Source organism: Dermacentor andersoni, chromosome 2 (assembly GCF_023375885.2).
Source record: "Dermacentor andersoni chromosome 2, qqDerAnde1_hic_scaffold, whole genome shotgun sequence".
NCBI lineage: Eukaryota > Metazoa > Arthropoda > Arachnida > Ixodida > Ixodidae > Dermacentor > Dermacentor andersoni.
Genome location: NC_092815.1, coordinates 141,132,574 through 141,152,778, shown reverse-complemented (window position 1 = coordinate 141,152,778; position 20,205 = coordinate 141,132,574). Strand labels below are relative to the sequence as shown.

General features: G+C 47.3%; 1 protein-coding gene across 1 annotated transcript in view; it reads right to left on the bottom strand.

Annotated features, from left to right (window-relative positions):
* The window catches only part of LOC126540654 (uncharacterized), a 69,585-nt gene that overhangs the window by 30,893 nt on the left and 18,487 nt on the right, over positions 1-20,205 (bottom strand). The window contains exons 5-9 of the mRNA XM_050187491.2: positions 13,648-17,879; positions 10,265-10,327; positions 8,307-8,700; positions 7,460-7,572; positions 2,636-2,740 (exon numbers count right to left, since the gene is read on the bottom strand). Of these exons, the coding sequence (XP_050043448.1) occupies positions 2,636-2,740; positions 7,460-7,572; positions 8,307-8,700; positions 10,265-10,327; positions 13,648-17,879 (4,907 nt within the window). The remainder of the gene's footprint in view (positions 1-2,635; positions 2,741-7,459; positions 7,573-8,306; positions 8,701-10,264; positions 10,328-13,647; positions 17,880-20,205) is intronic.

The window sequence follows — 20,205 nt, the reverse complement described above, 5'->3', positions numbered from 1 at the left end:
TGCGCAACGGCAGTACTGCCACTACTGGTCAACGCATGCGGCGCACTTTGTACTGTCGGCAATGCAGTTATATATCCTCGAGCAAAGCTTGCAAAGTAGGCTAACAGATTTTTGACTGTAAAGTTTTGTTCTGCAATGCATTACCTATCTGTGCCGTCTCTTTTCACAACAACGAAGTTCTCGCGAAGGCAAATTTTTTCGTGTTCCCCACCGATTTCGTTATTGCGACGTTTACCTGTACTAGGATGCCACAAGGGATGACATAGGAGAAGGCATCTAGATCACACTTTGGCAAACTGGTTATCTTCAGCTGAGAGTCATAAAAATGCAACAATATCCAGGCTGGCAGTAGTTACCGCATTTACTCAAATCTAATGAAAAAATTTTTTTTTTGATAAAACGAGTCTGAAAATTGCGTGTACGAGTACGAACCATGGAGGGACAAAATAAAATAGGAGAGGCCCCGACATGATGTTTTTAAAGCCGGAAGTGCAGCCATGTTGATGTTCCATCTCCTTGGCGCCTCTAATCAGTTCACCAGAGCAGATAGGCGGGAGCTTCGAATTAGCATTGCTACGAGCCGCCGGAAGTGTGAGCTGCCGACATGCGTCAAAACAAAGGCTACGAAACTTCTGTAACAGTATTCGTGAAGCAGATGTGCTGGCACGTTGAAGAAGACGACGAAGACACGTGCAGCAATTACTTCGGTGTCTCCGTTGCTGGCAGACACTTACAGTCATCTTCAAACGCAACTTTCAAGCTTACACCCCACACTCCAGTCAGTTTGTCTTGTGAATAGAAAGTGCTGCGAGAAAGACGCGAGCCAGAGAAACTTATCTCGCTTTTCTGAGGCCTAGAGCAGCAGTGAGAACTTCAGGAGCGTGGTTGCTATGGGAACGTTGTTTGGGGTACCAGTCCCAGTGCTTCTTTGCAAAAAACAGCATGTGACTTCCACCACACTTCCTCAAATATGTCCGTGCCAGCTGGGGCCTCTCCTATGCTTTCCTTCCTCCACGAGTATGACCGTAAATCTGCGCTACCGTAGCTGCCGTAGCTTTTTCCATGTGCTGCAGTATGCATGCTTAGGATAGTCCACCATCTGCCTTCCCGTTTTCTGCGTTTGCTCTATCAGCATGTGGCACTGCGAGGACATGCCGAGTGCATCATCATGCCCCATTTAGAAGGAAAGTGATCACGGGTGCACAGACGGACAGAAAACGGGCTGTATCACAGGCATTCAGAGTTCCTGAAACTTGAGTGTGGGACTGGCACAAACAAAAGGAGAAGTGATCTACTCCGGTGGCTGCTGTGTATGGCGAGGCCACACCACTAGGTGCACCGTGCTGTGTTCTCATCCCTTAGTTCACGTTGAAACGAGAGGCAGCGCGAACGTCAACTCCCTCGCGCTTGCTACCACACTTCCTTGCTACAGCGCTTTGATAGCGAGTTTCCATGGACATCGAGTGAGACAGGTTCATGTTAGCTTGTGCGCACGTGACACCATGCTTGTTAAGTTAGTTAGTAAGCAAATGTTTACAAGTTTATACAGCCAACAAAGCTACTATCCTTACTTTGTCTAGCTGTTGTTGGATTTCGCAGTCGCTCATAGTCGTAGCGATGGAGCTTGGGAGGAGCTAGGGACGACAGGGCTAGGCGAGCAGGATTTATTTGCAGGATTTACATATTAAGCAAGATACATTGACAGTCTAGCGTGACTCCCAAATGGAGCCCGCAAGACGACGCATACAGCAAACAGCTTACGAGCACACAGCTCACTAGTACATTTCGAACATGACAACGAGCACACAGCTCACGACGACGAGCACGACAATGAGAACCCTCTAGCAGCCAACAATCACTGCTTATAAGCACTTGTTCCCCCCTTGATTCCCAGTGGACGGAAACGTCACCGTTCGACGTCACCGAAGATGATCCGCCCTTTTGGAGGAGGCGGGCTCACATACTCGTGTTGCACACAAACACAGGTGTAAAGGTCCGGAGCCAACGTCAGAGGGCTTCGTAGAACTCTGCTCCGTCAAGGGTGGTGCTGCCGAGTACCACATTCCTGAGCTGACCCCGCGCCACGTGGCTGCCGGTTATCCGCAGTTCTCTGAAGTGCGCCCCGTCTGGTTGGATTGGAACACGTGCAGCGGGCTGAAATAGCTGGCACGTTACCACCCCGTACGGCCATTCCTAACACTGTCTACTAATTTGCTATTGCAATCTATGCTTTGCCTTTCGGGTGAAACTGCAGTTTCCTTTTTTTTTTTTTCATCGCAACTTTAGTGCACTGGGCACAAACCCATGTTTTTCCAAATAAGAGAAAGCTGTATTTCTGTATGAAAGCATGAGGTGCATAGTACTATAAAGTACTATTTTTTTGGGTCACGGACAATGGGTGTGCGCTACAATCGAGGGTGCGTTCGAATAGAGTAAATGCGTTATTTGATTCCATCCTCAATCAGAATGTAGTTGTTGCAGGCAGTGATGAAACCTGCGATCTTGTGCTAAGCAGCAGAATGCCACAGCTGCCGAGTCAATGCTGTATGCCTAACGAACGTTAACCGATCACGCAGCACGAACGAAGCTACACCGCATGACAAGCAACAACGAGGGCAAAACGTGGGAAGCTCACATGATCACAGGGTGGGCAGTACCAGTCGCCGTCCGGGATGATCATCAGCGCAGGCTTGAGGCAGGAGGTGTGGTAGCCAGCGTCACATACGTCACACAGCAGGATCTGGAATGCACGTGCAAGAAGGTCGTTTTTCATTAAGTGCCTGATGCAACACGACAGTAGGCTCTATAACCCACAAGTTGTGTATGGGCTGCAAAGAACTTTGCATTAATTGGCTTCAACACTCAGGGTTTGCCAGATTTTTCTCACTGGCAGGTTAAGGAGGGACTTGGAGCAAAGTGGCCAAGAAGCACACTTTTGTATTATGGCAGTTTCGGGTTCCTTGACTGACTGAAACTGTATCATCACAATTTTATTCGTGTCAGTGCACTTTGAAGGAGTGCTGAGATATTATTTTGGACTCTTCAATTTTCTTGCGTCGCATAAACCTCCTGGACCTCTACGCACTAGAAAACACAATGCTCAGAGCACCGTGAATAATTTAATACAACCGCTATTCTAGAGACAGCTTTTGTTTCATTTCCCAGGATGTCAGTGTCATGACACCAAAGGAATAGAACAGAACACTGTAATGTTACGATGCTCATTTTGGCTCACTCAGTTGTCGCCTATGCCGCTACTTCAGGCCTCACAATGAGTACCAACATAGGATGCAACCAAGCGAGCCAGAGCAAGTGCCAAAACATCATGATGTCCACCTCCCATGTGACCACCTTCTTCATCATGACGTCTCGACACAGTCAGCTCCTGGGAAACGAAACTGTAAATGGCTGCAGAAAAGCTATGACAGTAAACTGTTGAGGGTGCCTTGAGGCTTGCTACTGGTACTCTTTATGGGGCTTAAAAGTCCCAGGCCTTCATTTATTGGAAAAGGTTGATGAGGAAAAAAAAGTATGATGTCAGTATCTACACACTCCTTTAAGAATTTCTGCTCTTTGGTGAGCCAACACCATCTATGCCCTCCTGGCTGAAGGAAGTGCACATCTTAAAACACACTTGTAAAGTGTGGATAAGGCCCAGTGCAGCGTGCCCCTATCACTACTCAAAGATAATTTCAGGGCCTTCCTAACCAGGGCAAATAGTCTGCCAAGCTACCGAGCTGGCTGGTTCGTCAGACCACGGAAGCCCCAGTCAGCGGTGCCACAGTCAAATGACGTAAAGCATCTTAACAAGAGTGAATGGACTGGTTATTTAAATGTGGGCACGTGCCTATCCATTGCAATAGCGAAAAACATAAATGCACCGTGGTCCGTTTACTGGCAGCAAGGCACGTCTGGATCACTTGACATTTTTTGATGCCATATAATATACACTTCAGTCGTGGAATCTAATTCACTCACATCATCCTTAAATTTTCAAAAGGACTGTGTTTACCCAATTCTAATGCGTACCCAGTTCTGTGGGTCCAAAGTAAGAGAAAATACTATTAGTACCTGAATCTACCTAATACACACCTGATATCTTGCAAAAAGAAAAAGAAAGAGTAGCTTGCCTTCGATTTTTGCAAATAGAAAATATTGAAACCTGCAGAGTTTACTGTCACAGTAGGAAAAATTATTCATGCTTAATGTGCATCGTCATCGCTGCATTTGATATTTCACGTTTCTTGAACAACTCCGTAACTATACCGTAAACAGGATGGTGGCCCATGCTTCAGCTAACCACTTCACCTTCGCTTCAGTTCTTCCTGTGATGCACGCGAATCTCTGGACCACCTAAAACACGTGCTGCGGCTCTGTTGCTGCTACCTGAGCATGTAAAATAATTACTTTTTTTTAATGAGTTTTGGCAATGAACACGGTGCATCATCAACAATCTACATGAAATCTTGTTCTGTTGCCATTCTGTGACATTGCTGCTCACGAAGTTGGCTCTGATGGTGGAGTGTTGTTCCAATTTCCTATCTGATTTTAATGCACAAGCCATCTTCATTCAAACTCATTTTCATGGAAAAAAATTTAAAAGTCACAGGCCTGCGCACAGCAGTTACAGCGTAAGCTGGAGGAGCGGCTCCATAGCAGCTCCATTTTCGACACCACACACCACAGGCTCTAAGTGGCGAAGTCTCTTGGCATTGTCTTCACGAGAACAAGCTGAACTATCAACCCTGTGTCGACGGCGACCTGCGGCTTGTGCTGCTCTCTGCACAGCGGTCTGTTGAGCTTGATGTTGCTTGATTTCAGGCGTGCATGTAGCTTTACGATTCACCTTTTCAGCAGTGGTCCGTAACTTGCAAGGGGGCGCCATAACGTGCACCAAAGAGCAAACAGAGGTATCCAGACTACATGATGCACATGTCACATCCCTTGACACGTGGCACAATGCGATACTGTTGTTGATGATGATGATTTATTGGCATCCCCTCCAAAATGGGGTGGTGACAAATACTCGCCTAGCCTCCTTGAGTTAACCAGGTCCAGCCACATGCAGCATGTAACTGCTATATGCAAATGCTATACAGTCGCTGACTGATTTTTCGGACACTCCTTGAGCCAACTTGATCGAGAGCACCATGCACCGACTCTGACCAGTGCATGGTTCGACTTGCTGAACGCCATTTTTCTTTTGAATGGAGCCTCCTTGCTGCCCCACGAAGTGGCGCTACTGCAAATCCCCGCTCATCATCATTTCTGCCTGGTTCATTGCTACAGCAGTTCTGGTGTCAGCCTAGTAAGCCATGTCAAGACAATCTAGCAGTTGATTTGTTTCTTTCTTCGTGCACGATGCTGTGAGTAGGCCACCTTTTTCGTTTGTGCGACTGGTGTCGGCTTGACAGCGTGGTGATGTTTGCTTTGTGTGCTGTGTCGAGGTTGTGGTGATACAACGCCGCATACGGAAACATCGCGTCAATTGCCTAATGGCGCCGACAGTGCCCGCGCAGACTGCGCTGGGGAATGCAGCAAGCGGGTGCCAGGAAGCCTAGGATTTGTCGCCTTCCGATGTGCTCCCTACTGACGCCGAAAATGTTCTGCTGCTGAGACCTGCGCAGTTGTTGCATTGCGATTCCGGACACCGTCTCATTTGACAGTTTCACAGGTGCTGACACTGCTGTACTGACATGCGCAGAACTCGACGACGGCGAGATCATTCGTCAGGTTTCTGCTGCGCCGCTGGACGATGACTCCGAGTCGGAAGATGACACACCATGTGCTACGCTGCCGTCGCATGTGGAGCTTGTACAAGCAGTGACTGTGCTTTCAGCCGCCTATAGTGACCATACGACCCTCTCCGAGATTCAGGCTTATCTGATTGCGCGTAAACGGAACAGCGTGCAACGGCGCACTCACGATTTCTTCAAGCCTACTGCCGAGCCCGAATAAGTGCGTGGAAATAAAGGATTTCCTTATTTTTTTTTTTCCTGAATCTGCTTTTTCGGACATTTCCGCAGTCCCCGTGAGGTCCGAATAAACGGTCGGCGATTGTATGTTGGTACACGCAACTGCAATGCAAAGTTTGCACGTATCGACGCTACGCAGCGTGCATGTCACATCGTGTGACAAACGACATAATACGATGGTAATGATGATGATCTAACGCCATTCTCTTTGGAACGGGACAATGACAAACAGCCTCGTAGCTTGATTTATATAATCAGGTACGCTATACATGTTTTTCTTTATAGCATTCTTGCATATTATCTCCTTAACCTCTTTTTTCTTCCTCAAACATTCTCTGTCTACCTTGTACAACTCTATGCAATGGCTACATGGCGTGCCACCTGGTGTAATAATATGCAACTGCAATACAAGATGTGCACATAACGACGCTATGCGGAGCGCATCTCACATCACGTGACAAGTGGTACACTGTGATGCTAATGAAGAAGAAGATGATGATTTATTGGCATCCCCTTTGAAACACAGTGATGACATAGTCACTTAGCCAGCTTGACTTGATCAGTTGCACAATATATATATTTTCTAGCATTCTTGTATACACCTCCTTAAACTTATTTTTCTTCCTCAAACCTTCTTTAAATGCCTTGTATCGTTACCTCTGCTTCTTCTACATGGCGTTCTACCTGGTGTAATAACATGCAACTGCAATGCAGACCATAGTATGTGTCCTTTAATTATGCACGCACACAGAACTCGCTGTTTTCTTGGCTGTTACATCCCTTTCTTTATCTTTTTCTCTGTGGGGTCCATATATATATGTGTCAATGGGGTTCCACTCTATACTGAGACACAACACTGAGCAGCACCTTGCAGGTTAATTTTCTATGCTGCTGGCCATACTGCTGGCACTGTAAATAAATGTTGAACTTGCGTTTTTGCATGCGAGTATCTGCGTAACAGCACTGAAATTCAACTTGCCATCTATGGAACTAAGGTGCTTCTTCCCCTGCCCGCCCTCTGTTTTCCAACTTTTGGCTCTTGCATCAAAATGTTATGCAAGGACCACAACTATTCACTCTGAGTCAAAAAATTTGTATTTGTATATTTGTATTAGCATAATTAGAGCAAATGCTGCCGCATTTTCCTTCCCCGAAATGTGTAGCATACAATGTATTAAGATTCAAACTATTTGATTTAAAGATTATTCGACCAAATGAGCATTCAATTCGAATTCGATTGGAACTTAAAATTTACTATTTGCCTATCCCTAGTTAATAGATAGCTGAATCCTGAGCAAGTACACCAACTGTGCTTTCTTGCACAAAGTTTCTAAGGACAAAAACTTCATGTTTAATCTTCTTATATTTAATATTGAATTCGATATTTGCCTTCTTTTTTTCTTGATTCGATTCGACATCCAGTTAGAAATCCACAATGCACAGCCCCCAACATTCTTATCCTGCCAGTCTCCCAGCTCACTCACCCATTCTGGGTGGTCCCCCTTGCCGCACTTGGCGCAGGGCTTCTCATCCTGCTCCTGCTCGCTCTCCTCTCCTCCACTGCTGCCGCTGGCCTCCTTCTCCTCTTCCGTGCGTGCTGCGCAAGTTGCCAGAAACACACGCAACTCAACCATCAGCAACACGGCGAGCATTGCGGAGCAAGCACACAACTGGGACTGAACAACACGAACACTGCAAAAGCAGCTAACGAAATGAAGGATGATGCACGCAGGCAATAGGCGCAAGGTGAGGTTGCACTTCCATGGGCACTGCTGGCTAAGTTTCTTGAGTTTTGATTTTGGTGACAACTGCACCAGGTCGCGTTCACAAAAGTTCGAATGTTGTTGTGTGAAGCTGTTCGTGCGAGTCATATGTGCAAACTCCTTTCTCCCGTGCCAAGGATTGTAGCAGTCAGTGCCAGTTATACGCAGAAGCAGGTGTGCGGGTGACACGTACAACAGCCACTGCCAAAAAGCTAATAAGCATTGTTCTAAAAGAACACTGGCTATGTGAGGCAGCGTTATGGCACACGCTAGCTTCAAAAGAACAAAAGGCAGGCAGCTTTCCTTTAATTAGAGTGCTTGTGTCTTTCCTCCACGTTCTTAACATCATTACACGAAATGAGTGACTTAAAACTTGGCATGTCCAGAGAACAGTGAACCTCATGGTTATGCAAGCACCTTCACGACTATTCAGTACAACATAAAAGGAAAAATGGCAGTGCGTCAGCAAATTATGACGGGCAAGAAGAATGAGAACTGCAAATGACTAGTAAAGTACAGTTACAAATCATTTAAAAAAGGCATGCCTAAGACATGTCTAGTGACATACCTTTTTTGACAGTGCGCGCTCTCTTGACTACCACCACCTCTGCGTTGGGGTCCACCTCTTCGCAGGCAAACTCGTCCTCGTTGTCGTCAAAGTGTAGTTCCTCGTCTTCCTCATAGGCCTCTTCCTCGTAGGGCTCCTCCTCATCCTCGAGCTGTGAGGACGAGTCCGAGTCCGACGACGCCTCCCAGGGGTTGTGGTGTGCCCGGCGCCGGTATGTGCCATTCACCCCGGAGCCGCCACCGCCATGCTTTCCACCGCGGCGCCGCTTCTTTTTCTTCCTTTTCTTCATCGCCTTGCGGCCCTTGGCCTCGTCTTCCTCCTCCTGCTCGTCCCCCGCACGGCCCTTGCCACCGCGCTTGGCCGAGCCCTGGGTGCCTTGGTGGGCCTCGGCCTTCTGCAAAATCATCCAATGTGCAAGTCAAACTGTTACCGTATGGTATTTTTGTGTATTTTTGCCTTTCCATACCCCATCTCTACATTTACATTTCCATCACAGCTATGTCCTTTTCAGCCACTTGTATCATGTCAACACAACTTTCTCACTGAAATTTTTTTGCTTCCATATTGCATTACAGCTACGCATATACTAACCCATTTATTGTCATATCTTATTCTTTCTCCATTGAAGTTGAAACCATGAGTTCAAAATTCTGAGTCGGCACAAAAAGAGCTTCAACGCTTGCTGCAACTGCTTTTGTCACAATCATACTGCCGCTGCCATACGGGTGAAGTTAGTGTCACCTTGAACACAGGCACCTTGCCATTAGTGCCATTCACAGGTTGTCAATGCTGAGAGTTCTAGTGACACATGGCATGGAAAAAACAGGCATGCCAATACAGACACAAGAAGAACAAGAAGGACAGCCCAAACGCCACCCTTTCCGTTCTATTTGTCCATTTTGTTCTATTTGTGTTTGTGTTTGTACGCCTGCTTATTTGTTTGCCTGTGTGTTTGTACGCCAGACAAGTGTCGCCTGGCAACAGAAGGTGCACACAGGGGTGTCCCTTTCTTCTTTTGCCTTTCTTACGGCGAATGCCTCTTTATTTCACGTCTCTTTCTGTGCGTGCGGAGAACGTCTCGCACTGGTGCCACATGGTTGCATTGTCTGGATGGTGCCATTTACATGGGCTTGAACTTTGGAATAGTTCAGGCGTCCACCTCGAGCGAGGCAGTTACGGTGTCCGAGGCAAGGAACGTGAAAAACAAACAAACAAAAAGAAACGCTGCGCTTTGGAGGCGACACGGAGCTTCCTCATTGTTGGTGGTTTTCTCGGTGTCAGTGTCTCAACTGCGCATGCCGGTGGAATCTATAGCAACAGCATGGGCCAAGAGCCAACAGCAACCTTTTTGTGGGTAGTTCATACGATGACAACTGATGGGTTGATGGGCTGAACGGTTAATTTTGGGGCTTTCACTATAACGACTTTTTAGTATAATGAACAATTTGCTGTGGTCCCCGAAGCTCGTTATATCAAGATTTCACAGTGATATAATCCTATATACACGATCAGCACTAACTTTTCAACAAAGCAACCCTGTGCCATCTACAATGGAAAACAAGCTCGTCCTTTACAAACTTGGATGCAATGCTGTCGTGTCTTGGCCTGTGATAATTGTTCATGCTAATGCAGTTGCAATGAATTACTTAAACTAAAATTCATGCCAAATACTGTTCCTTAACTATAATGCACTGCTACTTTAGGAATACTGCCAGAAATACCAAATACGTACTATATGATTTTTATGCTGATTTACCCTTCAACGCTGCAATCAGTTCCAAAGACGTTCCATTCACATGTAGCAGAATGCTGGCTAAAATAACGCTCACTGAGCCTAAGTGTTCTTGCCCCGTGGCACTAAATCTGCACTTGCAACTGCGGCACACAAGAGTACCTTAGTGCCCAGTTCCCTATCTGCTCAGATTTAGACCCAGAGACACCAATCAACAGGCTCTCACCTTCGACCTCCGTTTGTTCTTCTCTGGAGGAACATAATCCTTGTCAGCTTGACGGCTCCGCTTCTGCGAAACAAAATCCATAACACAGGAGTCATGAGAAAAGTGATGGGAATTGAGAATTAAGCATGCCACCAATGATAGGTTAGCCTCACAAGGGGCATAGTGAAAGGGGGAAATTTGCATCCACCTGTCAGCAGCACAAAATTACAAAGGAAACACCAAACGGCTTTCTCAGAAAAAAAAAAAAAAAGCTTCACAGCTGGTTGTTTTGGCTAACCTCCTAGTGACAGCAGAGCAACCACTTCGGGAAGGCGTTGGTCTCGGGTTTGACGCACCAGACCAGGACGAATTTTTCTTCAAATGCAAAGCTTCCTTTCTGAGGAATCTGTACGCGTTTCAATTGTAGCTTTGCATTACTGTCAGCTGAGTGACAATTTTTCCATTTTACAGTCTGGATTTGCCAACCTATCACTTCAAAGTCGCATGCACACTAAACATGTTCAATGTTTTTGCTACATATCTGCCTAGCTATGTCTAAACATGCTGCTCAATGCAGGCATTTGAAAGGAGAATATGCATGGCATGGCTACAAAATTTCTTTAGAACTCGGATATCACTAATGGCATTAGGTTCAGTTGCCACCACATTTAACCACGAGGCAGTACACAAACTGCATTCAGGCTGTGTAATCCGTCCACCTTGTATGCATTGTGAGGCATGCTGGTGAACAAAGACCGGCTCAAAGGCACATGCCTATTCATTCCCGCATGCCAGGGCCCCACGTTTTTGGTGTACGGGCACAAATTATGGGGTAAGTGGTGGTTTAAAAGTGACTCTGTAGTGTCTATAAATGGCTATTTCTGTCCTTTGTTCCTATATAGGCATATTTTTGCCTTTAGCATCTAAAGTGTTTTGGGGTGCTCTTTGTTGTTTGAAAAGCACAATCAGTTACTTCATCCCACAAGACCTTCCGCACTTGCACTGTCAACATTAGATGCGTACAGTGATGTTGCTTTGGAATCGTCTGCCAGTTTTACAAAACAACAATTATAATGTAAGGTTTAAGTGTGTTAGTGTATTTTGAGGAACATTGGGCCCTAAAGAGCTTGCATTATTATAGCCATCATTTACAAGAACTGTTGTAAAAAAAGTTGCAAGCAGCTGGCAAAAATGCCACAAAAGAAACCCACAAAAAGAATTTTATTTTAGCCTTTGCATCTTTGAGATAACGAAGCAAGCACTTAAAACACAATTTTGTTAGATACTATTAGGCTAATAAATAATTAATATGTTATAGCAGGATAAATAGCACTTGAGCGTGACAGCCGAAGAGGAGCAAGATTTTGAAACATGTCAGAAAAGTGTGATGCCCATGCTTTAGGACAGGGGGTTTTCAATTTGGGTTGTGCGGAACCCAGGGGTTCCTTGAGCAGAATCTTAGGGTTCCGTGAGCAGCCAGAACAAATCTGACACCATCCCATTTTTTCCCCATTTAATTTCACAATTTAGCGATCTAGAGAAGAAATCTTGCACTGCATTTTGGATTTAACTAAACCACTGCATGCCAGATCCACACTTTGGCATATTGTGAGCTGTGAAATACCCATGTAGCAGCAGTGTGCAAGACTCATTTTGCCGGCCTGCAGTGGCTGCTGCTCTGAGAGCTTTTAAGTCACGCTCACAGGCACAGCGGGAATCAACTCAGAAGTTCTGCAAGCTGAGAGTCGCTTTCTAATTAAGCACTGTCTGCTTGGTTGACTCTTGTTGCCAATGGATGACGAAATTAGCTATTTAAACGTATTGTACATGAGGGGCGCGTTCACGTATTATTTGTGGTTTAGGCACATCAGTGTCGGTACAGCGCAGTTTCGATGCAGGCTGGCTTGCTACCGCGCTGCCAGGCACCGCTGCGTGCCAGGAAATGCGGGCATTTCGGGTTAGCCTTACGATCGGTACATTAAAGACCCCTCCGCTGCGCTAAGGACTTGCGACATTTGTTTGCAAGAAATAATACCATTTGTGCACCCACGACTTTGTTCTCATGATGAAGTCGTGCTGTTTATGGCACGCAGTGCCTAGAGTGGTGGCCGTATGGCCGGTGCACTCTGATGGTGCTCGAAGTGGCATAGAAAGGAAGAAAGAAAAAAGGAAACTGCTTGTCTATGTAGTATTACCGTGAATGCCTCGTCGAGGGTGATGGCTTTCGAGATTGAAGATAACCCGCTGAACCATAACTAATGGAGGCCACACGTAGAGGTGGCAACGCTGCTATGCTTTGGTTCATTGGATCTTGAAGGAACGAGGCCCCTCCTACTCTCCTTAAGACGTGGCGGCACTCGAGTGCTCACAGTACTGAGCATGCAAGAAGACCCTCCTTGTCCCCCTTTTCATTCTCTAATGAGCCCTTATACTGAGTTCCCACCACTCCCCCACTCCCTCATACCACTGATATGTGCATAAGCACATCAGTGGTAAGAGGGAAAGGGGAGTGGCACTCCAGGAAAGCTGGTGGGATTCCCCAAGGACAGAAAGTTTAAGCCCTGCTGTAGGGCATGGGTGCGGGCTAGACCAGATGACGCTGGCTTTTCACTGCAGTCTGGCTTTTCTTGTATCTAATGATATCCAGAGAATGCACGGCGAGTCAGTACTCATGTGCTCTGTCTCATTTATTGCCACTGGCACACTACAGTCGAACTCACGTATAACAATATTCAAGTGCCAAGAAAATTCCATTGTTAGAACCGGTAATTGTTATAGCCGGGTTGCATGAAAAAAGCAGAGGGGACAAGCATCAAACATTTAAATTAGAGTTATACGAAAGAAGTACAGTCAAACTCACCTATGGCATTTCTGGTGTTAACAATAGTCGGATGTAAATATGAGCAGTTGCTACACTGTGAACCTTTGTGTGTACTCTAGCGTAAAAGAAACCGCTTGCTCCAATGTTCCCATGCTGCATTATTGGCTATAACAATTAAATCTGGCTGCTGAATGTCTGTACCGAAAAAAAAAAAAGAATGTGAAATCCAGGAAAAAGATGTATATATGAGCCGTTCTGCCAAAACTGTCTTTGTGTCACGCACCCTGCATGGCACCCCAGTAGGCAGATATAATTGTTATATAACCGATAACACGTCATGGAAGCATTGTAGTGAGCAGTTTATTTTATTACAGTACCTTCTGAAAATCAGCTGGAAGCTAGTGCATATGCTTGTCGTTTATCCCTTGGTTTGAGAACAGTGCTAAAACGGGATACAACTGAAATGTGTGACTGGCGCAGCATGGTCTTAGTCGCTTTTGCACCATTAAACTCGAATTAACTAACTAACTAACAACTGAAATGGTGTTGCCATGCTGCAGCAGTATAGAGCAGGCCAACGCACCTTGGGGCTCTTGGTGACTGCTGTCTTCCCCTTGGCGGCAGCCTCTTCCTGCAAAATGGTCTCCTCCAGCTGCTGTTCCAGAGCCATCTGCTGAGCCAGCTCTGACAGCCGCTTTTCCTGCTCCCGCTGGATACGCGAACTCCGACGGCGGCCCTGGCTGTCCTCATCTGGTGGCTCGCCTTCCGGTGCTCCCAGGAGGCAGGCCGCTGCAGCACCCAGCTCTCTGGCCAGGCCGCGACCCCTACCCCTTGAAGCGCCGCGGCCCCTGCCCCGACCTCCCCGCGACCTGCCCCTGCCACTGCCCCTAAAGGCAGAGGCAGCTGCTGGGGCGGGTTCACCTTCTGCGGGTGTCGCAGCGTCGCCGTTGATACCGGCATCTTTGTCTCCTTCCTCACGGGGTTTCTTGGGCGAGGGCCCTTCCGGCGGCCGAACGCGCCGCTTTGTGTGGCTCCAGCGGCCAGCACGACCCCTACCCCGACCTCTCCCGCGACCTCCGCGGCCTCGGAAGCCGCCCCGCTTCCTAGCTCCCGATGGAGTGTCCTGCAAAAGCTCAGCGGGTGCCTGTAAAGCATCAACTGCTTCCTCATCACGGGGTGTTGCCGTAGAGCCTTCGCATACTACTGATGTTGGCTCTGTCTTGTTCATGGTAGAAAGTGGAGGATCGTCCATGACAGCTCCATCCTTGGCTCCCTCGCTGTGCTCGGCAGCTGTGGAATGAGTGATGCTCTCGTCGCTGGGTGTCTTTGCCTTGTCCCTCTTCGCTGTGGCATCTCCTCTGAGTCTTGTTGAGGCCCTGGAGCCCTGTTCACCCTTCGATCTGCTCTTGGGTTCATTCTTTGCGTCTGCCACCACCGGTTTGTCAGTGCTGTCTGCGTCTTGGTGACCAATTTCGACACCGCAATCCCGAGCGCCTTCGGTTTCACTAGGCTGTTTGGTGCTGCTCTCAGTTTTGGGTGTGGCATCCACAATAGTGTCCATTGCCTTCTCTTTATCACCCTCCACAGCATCACTGCTTAAAGCTGGAATATCACTTTCGCTTTCTTTTGCCTTTGTACAATTACTAGACACAAGCTGCTCCTTGCTAGATTCTATGGATGTCTTCCCAGGAGGTGCCTCAGGTGAACCAGCCTTCACAGTATCACACACAGATGGTGGTGGAGCGTCACTCTTCAATTCACCTGCTGCCTTTCGGTCACTGCAACCATCGCTGTCCTGTTGCCCTCTTCTCTGCCTTTTGCCTTTCTTTAAATCTGCAACGCACGATGACAGTGTCCTGCCTCTCCTCTTTTTTACCAAAGTGGCATCACCGCTGGTCTTTCCTTCAGGCGTCACCGTGTCACCACTACCAGCGTGTTTCACCTGAGGATCTTCTTTATGTTCTGCTTGCATAGCCTTCTCCTGCACTGTGGCTTCCTTGTTGCATACTTTTTCAGACTGAGGTTCTCGTGCAACCTCATCATCAGCTGTACTTTTGGTCTCTACACTGCTTTCACCCAGTGTCCTGACTGTGGGTTGGTCTTCAGGAGTGGCTTTGGATTCAGCTTTACTGGTACCCACGTCTCCTTGCTTTCTTTTTTGTTCCTCAGAATCCTCAGTCTGGGTGCTGGGAGAAGACACCTTACTGCTCTCCACACTAGCTTTGCCTTTCGCAGCACTTCCAGAAGTACTTATCTTTGAGGTGTCCTCACAGTGCTCTTTGTTAGCACTTCTTGAGTTAGGCATATCACTGCCTGTATCTGTAGTAACACTGCTTTTCTGCTTCCCACCCTCCTCACCAGATGACGAAACACTCGTACTCGGAGGAGATTCCGAGGTCACCTTGCTTGCACCGACATCTACGTGGTCAGATTTATTGCAGTCGAAAGTTTTGCCAACTGCCTTGAGCTCTGGTGCCACGACCTTCGATGAATCCGCTGTGCTTTTGTTGTCTCCTACACTGGCTCCTTGATCGGGAGTAGGCAACTGCACGTCGACAGCTTGTTCGCTGCGTGGCGAGTCTTTGCACACGCTCTTTTCTGATTCTGTCTCTACTTTTTCACTACTGGGATCAACCACGTGCAGTTCCTCTGCTGCATTCTTTGTTTGACTTTTCTCTTCCAGTTCGCAATGGACCCTCTTAGCGTCAGGCTTTAACGTTTCCGAGGCACATCTGCTCGGTACATCTGAAGGTGATGATGCCGCTTTATTGGTAGGTGAATCTATCAGTTGAGAGTCTGGAGATTTATCTTTAACTCTTTCAATATGCCGTTGCTTTTTGCTTTTTCTTGAGCTTTTCTCAACAGCCACTGCGCGCTCCTTGCATGCATCAGGTAGGTGAGGTTTCGATGGCTTTGCAGTCGAGCTTGTTGGCGAAGATTCAGAGTTTCTTTGAGCATTTGCATCCGCCTGTGGCTCGGCTGGTTTTGAGAGAACTGTGTTTGGGGAATTAGTGACCCCTCCTGCCACTTTTTCATGGGCTGCACTAGTCTTTTCCCCCATTGTCTTGACTGATGCATCAGCGTCTTTCGATGGTGAGCTGCCAGCAGTGATTTTCTCACTAGCAACATCCTTCCCCTCACTTTTAGCTTCTGCAGCCAATGCTGTAATGACGGTACTTCCCTTCTCTCGAACATCTCCACTAGCAGATGCAGCCGAAAGCTTAGCACCTTCCTCTACATGTTGGGCAGCTGCCGATGATTTTGATTCAGGGGTAGCCACTGCATCAGTTACCTTAATGCTGGGTGTCTCCACTGAGCCATGTTCAGAGTGGTCTGCCCCCAAGTAGCCTTTGCTCCCTGGAGATGGATGTTTGCTATCAAGCTTCTTGGAATTCGCATCAGTAGACTTTGCGCCACTGGCTAGTTTTTTTACCATGCTGGCAAGGTCCTTCTTTTCCCTATGTTGTTCTGTCCTGGTTGGCTTAGCAGATTCAGGCTGATTACTTGATGGCACCGAACCCCCGCTAGAACACATTGCCGCACTTCCATGTGTCCTTGGAGTCACTGCATCAGCAATAGGCTGCAAACTCCCTTCACCAACACCGGAGGACATGGGAAGCACCACAGCTTTGGCACCAGTTGCACACGTGACATTATCGGATCCAGGCACAGAAGCTTCCACACCCCCCGTGCTCGCAGAAGGGCTGGAAGTGGTTAGCAAAGCCGATGCCTTGTCTTCAAGCGACGAAGATGGCTTTGAGGAAGCCCCGTGGGCGGTCGCAGGTTTGTCTTGTTTGCTAACTCCCGGCAGGTCGCCAGATGTGCAAAAATCCTGGGAGGCCAAGACAGCTGACGTCGTCGCATCGACTGAAGAAGCTTCTGGCGGGACCCTGGTGAGGTCGAGTGCCAGTGGCTGCTCCATGGCGCCAACCCGCCGTATGTTCGTTGTCGTTGAAGACACCACTGGCGTGTGGCGAGTTCCCTCGTGCGCATATGGAATGCTGCTTGGCGACTCCGGCTGGCCGTTCTTCTCGGATACGTGCACTTCCTCTGGTTTATCGCCGGTTCGCAAGTCCTCAGCGCCAACGTCGACGACTCGCCTGACTTCTGCGGCTTGGAGCACTTCTGAGGATGTGGGTGGGTCTCCTGTGGAAGAGTTCGACTCCTCCCGGTGGACAACTGAGAGGTCACATGGAAGGGATTCTGACACCATCGTCGTGCCATTACCGTTGGCATTTCCAAACCCGTGAGTGGCGGCTGGCTTGTAGGTCGGTGGAGGCGCAGTTCGACTCCCAGAAGTGTGTGCTTGGTTTTGTGGTGGTGGCGATGATGGCCTGGTAGGCGGCTTGGTTTCACCGTCTTCAGCTGAGGCCCGTGTACACAAGTCCTCTGCATTGTTTTGCTCGGCTACGGATAGTTTGTTGCTTTTGCCGCCACCGTCACCTCTCTTGTCTTTTGCACTGTCCTCACTAGGTGGAGTGGACTTCTTCAATTCCTGGTGGCTTTCTCCTGGAGGGCGCTTGGAGAGATCATTTTCACTTGCTTCGGCGTTCTCGCTGTTCACGTGGACAACTTCCCCCTCCGACGGCGATTCATGCTTATCCAACTTTGAAGTCTCTTCTAAGGTGATGTTTTCTAGCGGCTCTTTTTTGATGACGAACCTGGGGAAGGTTGTCTTGTCTGTGGTACCAGATGCAGAGAGGGTTATGGAAAGAGTTTCTTCGTGGTGAGGCTCTTCATTCTTTATTGATGGCGGCTGCCCCGTGTCTGTCACTGCAGGTTTTTCATCACCTGGTAGCCCGGAGCCTGGTTTTTCTGCAAGCAAATGAAACAGAGTAGAAGTTACTACTAGTTACTAATAGTTAATATCAGTTGATACACTAAGCCCGATAACAGCACTACAGCTGTGTACCATTACCATACAAGTGACTGTGTCACAATGTCATGAAAACTATACACTGTTTCCTCGGCAAGAAACCGTGCAGGTGAAAAGGAAGTCACACCTACCTAGACATCAAACATGGAATTGCTGCCTAACCAAAGCAGTCTTTTGAATGACAGAAGTAACTAAGTAGGATGCAAGAAGTGATAGGTAAAATTATAATTGGGAACATAAAGCGATCAAAACTGGTATATACTGTATAGAGTACAGCTTGTACTTGTCAATGAGCACCGATCACCAATACAATGTTGACGTTAGCTACTGTTGTATGAACTTGCTTATTTACTCCTTTCTATCAAAAACCGAGTCTGAGTGGCGTAGCCCCCCTTCCACTGCCAGCATTGCAGTTTTCAAAGTCTTAGTTGCTGATTTTTTTCTGGTCACAATCTGTTTAATCTACAGTAGAATCTTGTGAAACAGAACCTCAAGGGACCAGAGAAACATGTTCTGATAAACAGGAGTTCTGCTTATCGAGAAAGATGTGCAAGGGTTCAGCACCATATGTTATGCACCCTCTTAACACTGTCATAAGAAATTTTGACTATTAAGAAGTGAATGTAGCAGTTACCGTACAAACCAGAATATAGGTCGGTCCCGAATATAGGTTGACCCCCGACTTTGACTTGGACAGACGACAATTGACAATGTGCTAAATACCGCCATACAAGATAAGGTGGCTACTTTGGCTGTGTTTTCTTTTCGAGAAAGAAAGACATACATTCCAACTTATACGGTAGCTAAAAAGAAAAAGATAGTTCAAGGTTCTTAAGCACTCATTCTGGAATGAGTCCAGTCATCAAGTGGCAATTTAGACTCAGCAGGGACTGGCTACAAGTCCGGTGACTATTATCCAATTAAGTGGCAATAAAAATAATCTGGATAATCGGGATTGTGAGCATTGACGCAAGTACAAATGATTTCATGTGACCTAGTTAGTCTATAAACTATCATCGTGCTATTGGTATTGAAGGACCAAATAATGGTTAATCCATGCACCAAATCTGCCTCCCCTGTCAACCTGAACAGAGCTTGGCTGCATGGCTGCATGAGCGTTGGTGCACAGGCCATGTCCAGCAAGCATGACTTTCTTCAAAAGAGACAGGTGTTCTAAAAAAAATTAAGAACAGGAAAAAAAAAGAACAAATGAAAGAAAAAATAAAGAAAGAAAGCTGAGATCCCGTTTTCTTCTTTCTGATTAAAAAAAAAATTTTTAGAGCTTGATTCTGTAGTTCCATTTATAAGGAGTAGCAAACGTTCTGGTTCCAATTGATGAAAAATGTTTTACATTGTTTGAATACAAAATCAACCAACTGAGACACCCCTGTTCTGTCTAACCAGCAATTCCATTTAGGCGACTTCCCTATACTGAGATTCTACTGCAATTGCATTGCCATTTCCAGTGATGCTCTTTCTGCCTTGTTCTGCCTATAGCATATGCTCTCATGTCTTGATGCAATAGAACTTGGCCACTTTTTAACACTCTTTGCAGCAGCTCAGAGTAGAGAGAAAATAATAATGATAATACCGTAAAATTCCGAGCAAGCACCCCCTCCCCCCAGCAACTGGCAAAGTGGGGGGGGGGGGGGCGCTATCCAGGAAGGGGCCCCGAAATTCAAGATGGCGGCATCATTTTCCCGCGAGGAAAAAAAAGCGCAGTGCACATGGATTTAAAATTTTGTTTACTTCTAGGAACATGAACTTTATTGAGCGAAAGATTCATGATTGCTATGTCAATCACTTTCAAAACCACCGAAAGACTCCTCCGAGTCAGTCGCAAGAAAAAGTTCACAGCATTCCACTTGAAGCCCACGCCAGTGTTTTGGCGCCACGACTCCAACATCTGCCAGTCCGCCATGCAGGTCGCCGTCCTCCGAGCCATCAAGTGCGTTAGTAATGCCGCATCTATCGAAGGAGCGTGCCACAGTCCCCTCGGGTACAGCAGCCCACGCCTCGGCAACAAAATCGAGAGCATGCTGGCGCGACGGCTTCTTCAGGTTTCCTTTGGGCATCCTCTCTTCTTCGCGCATATATTCTTCCCACAAACGCCGTAGGGTGGACTTGAAAGGCTTGTTCCAGTAGATGTCTGCCGGCTGCAGGATGCTAATGCACCCCGCAGGCACATAGAGCACGTTGGTATCGCGCTCCTCGAAAGCATTCTTGGCAGCTTGCGTTTTATGGATGGGCGCCTGGTCCAGTACC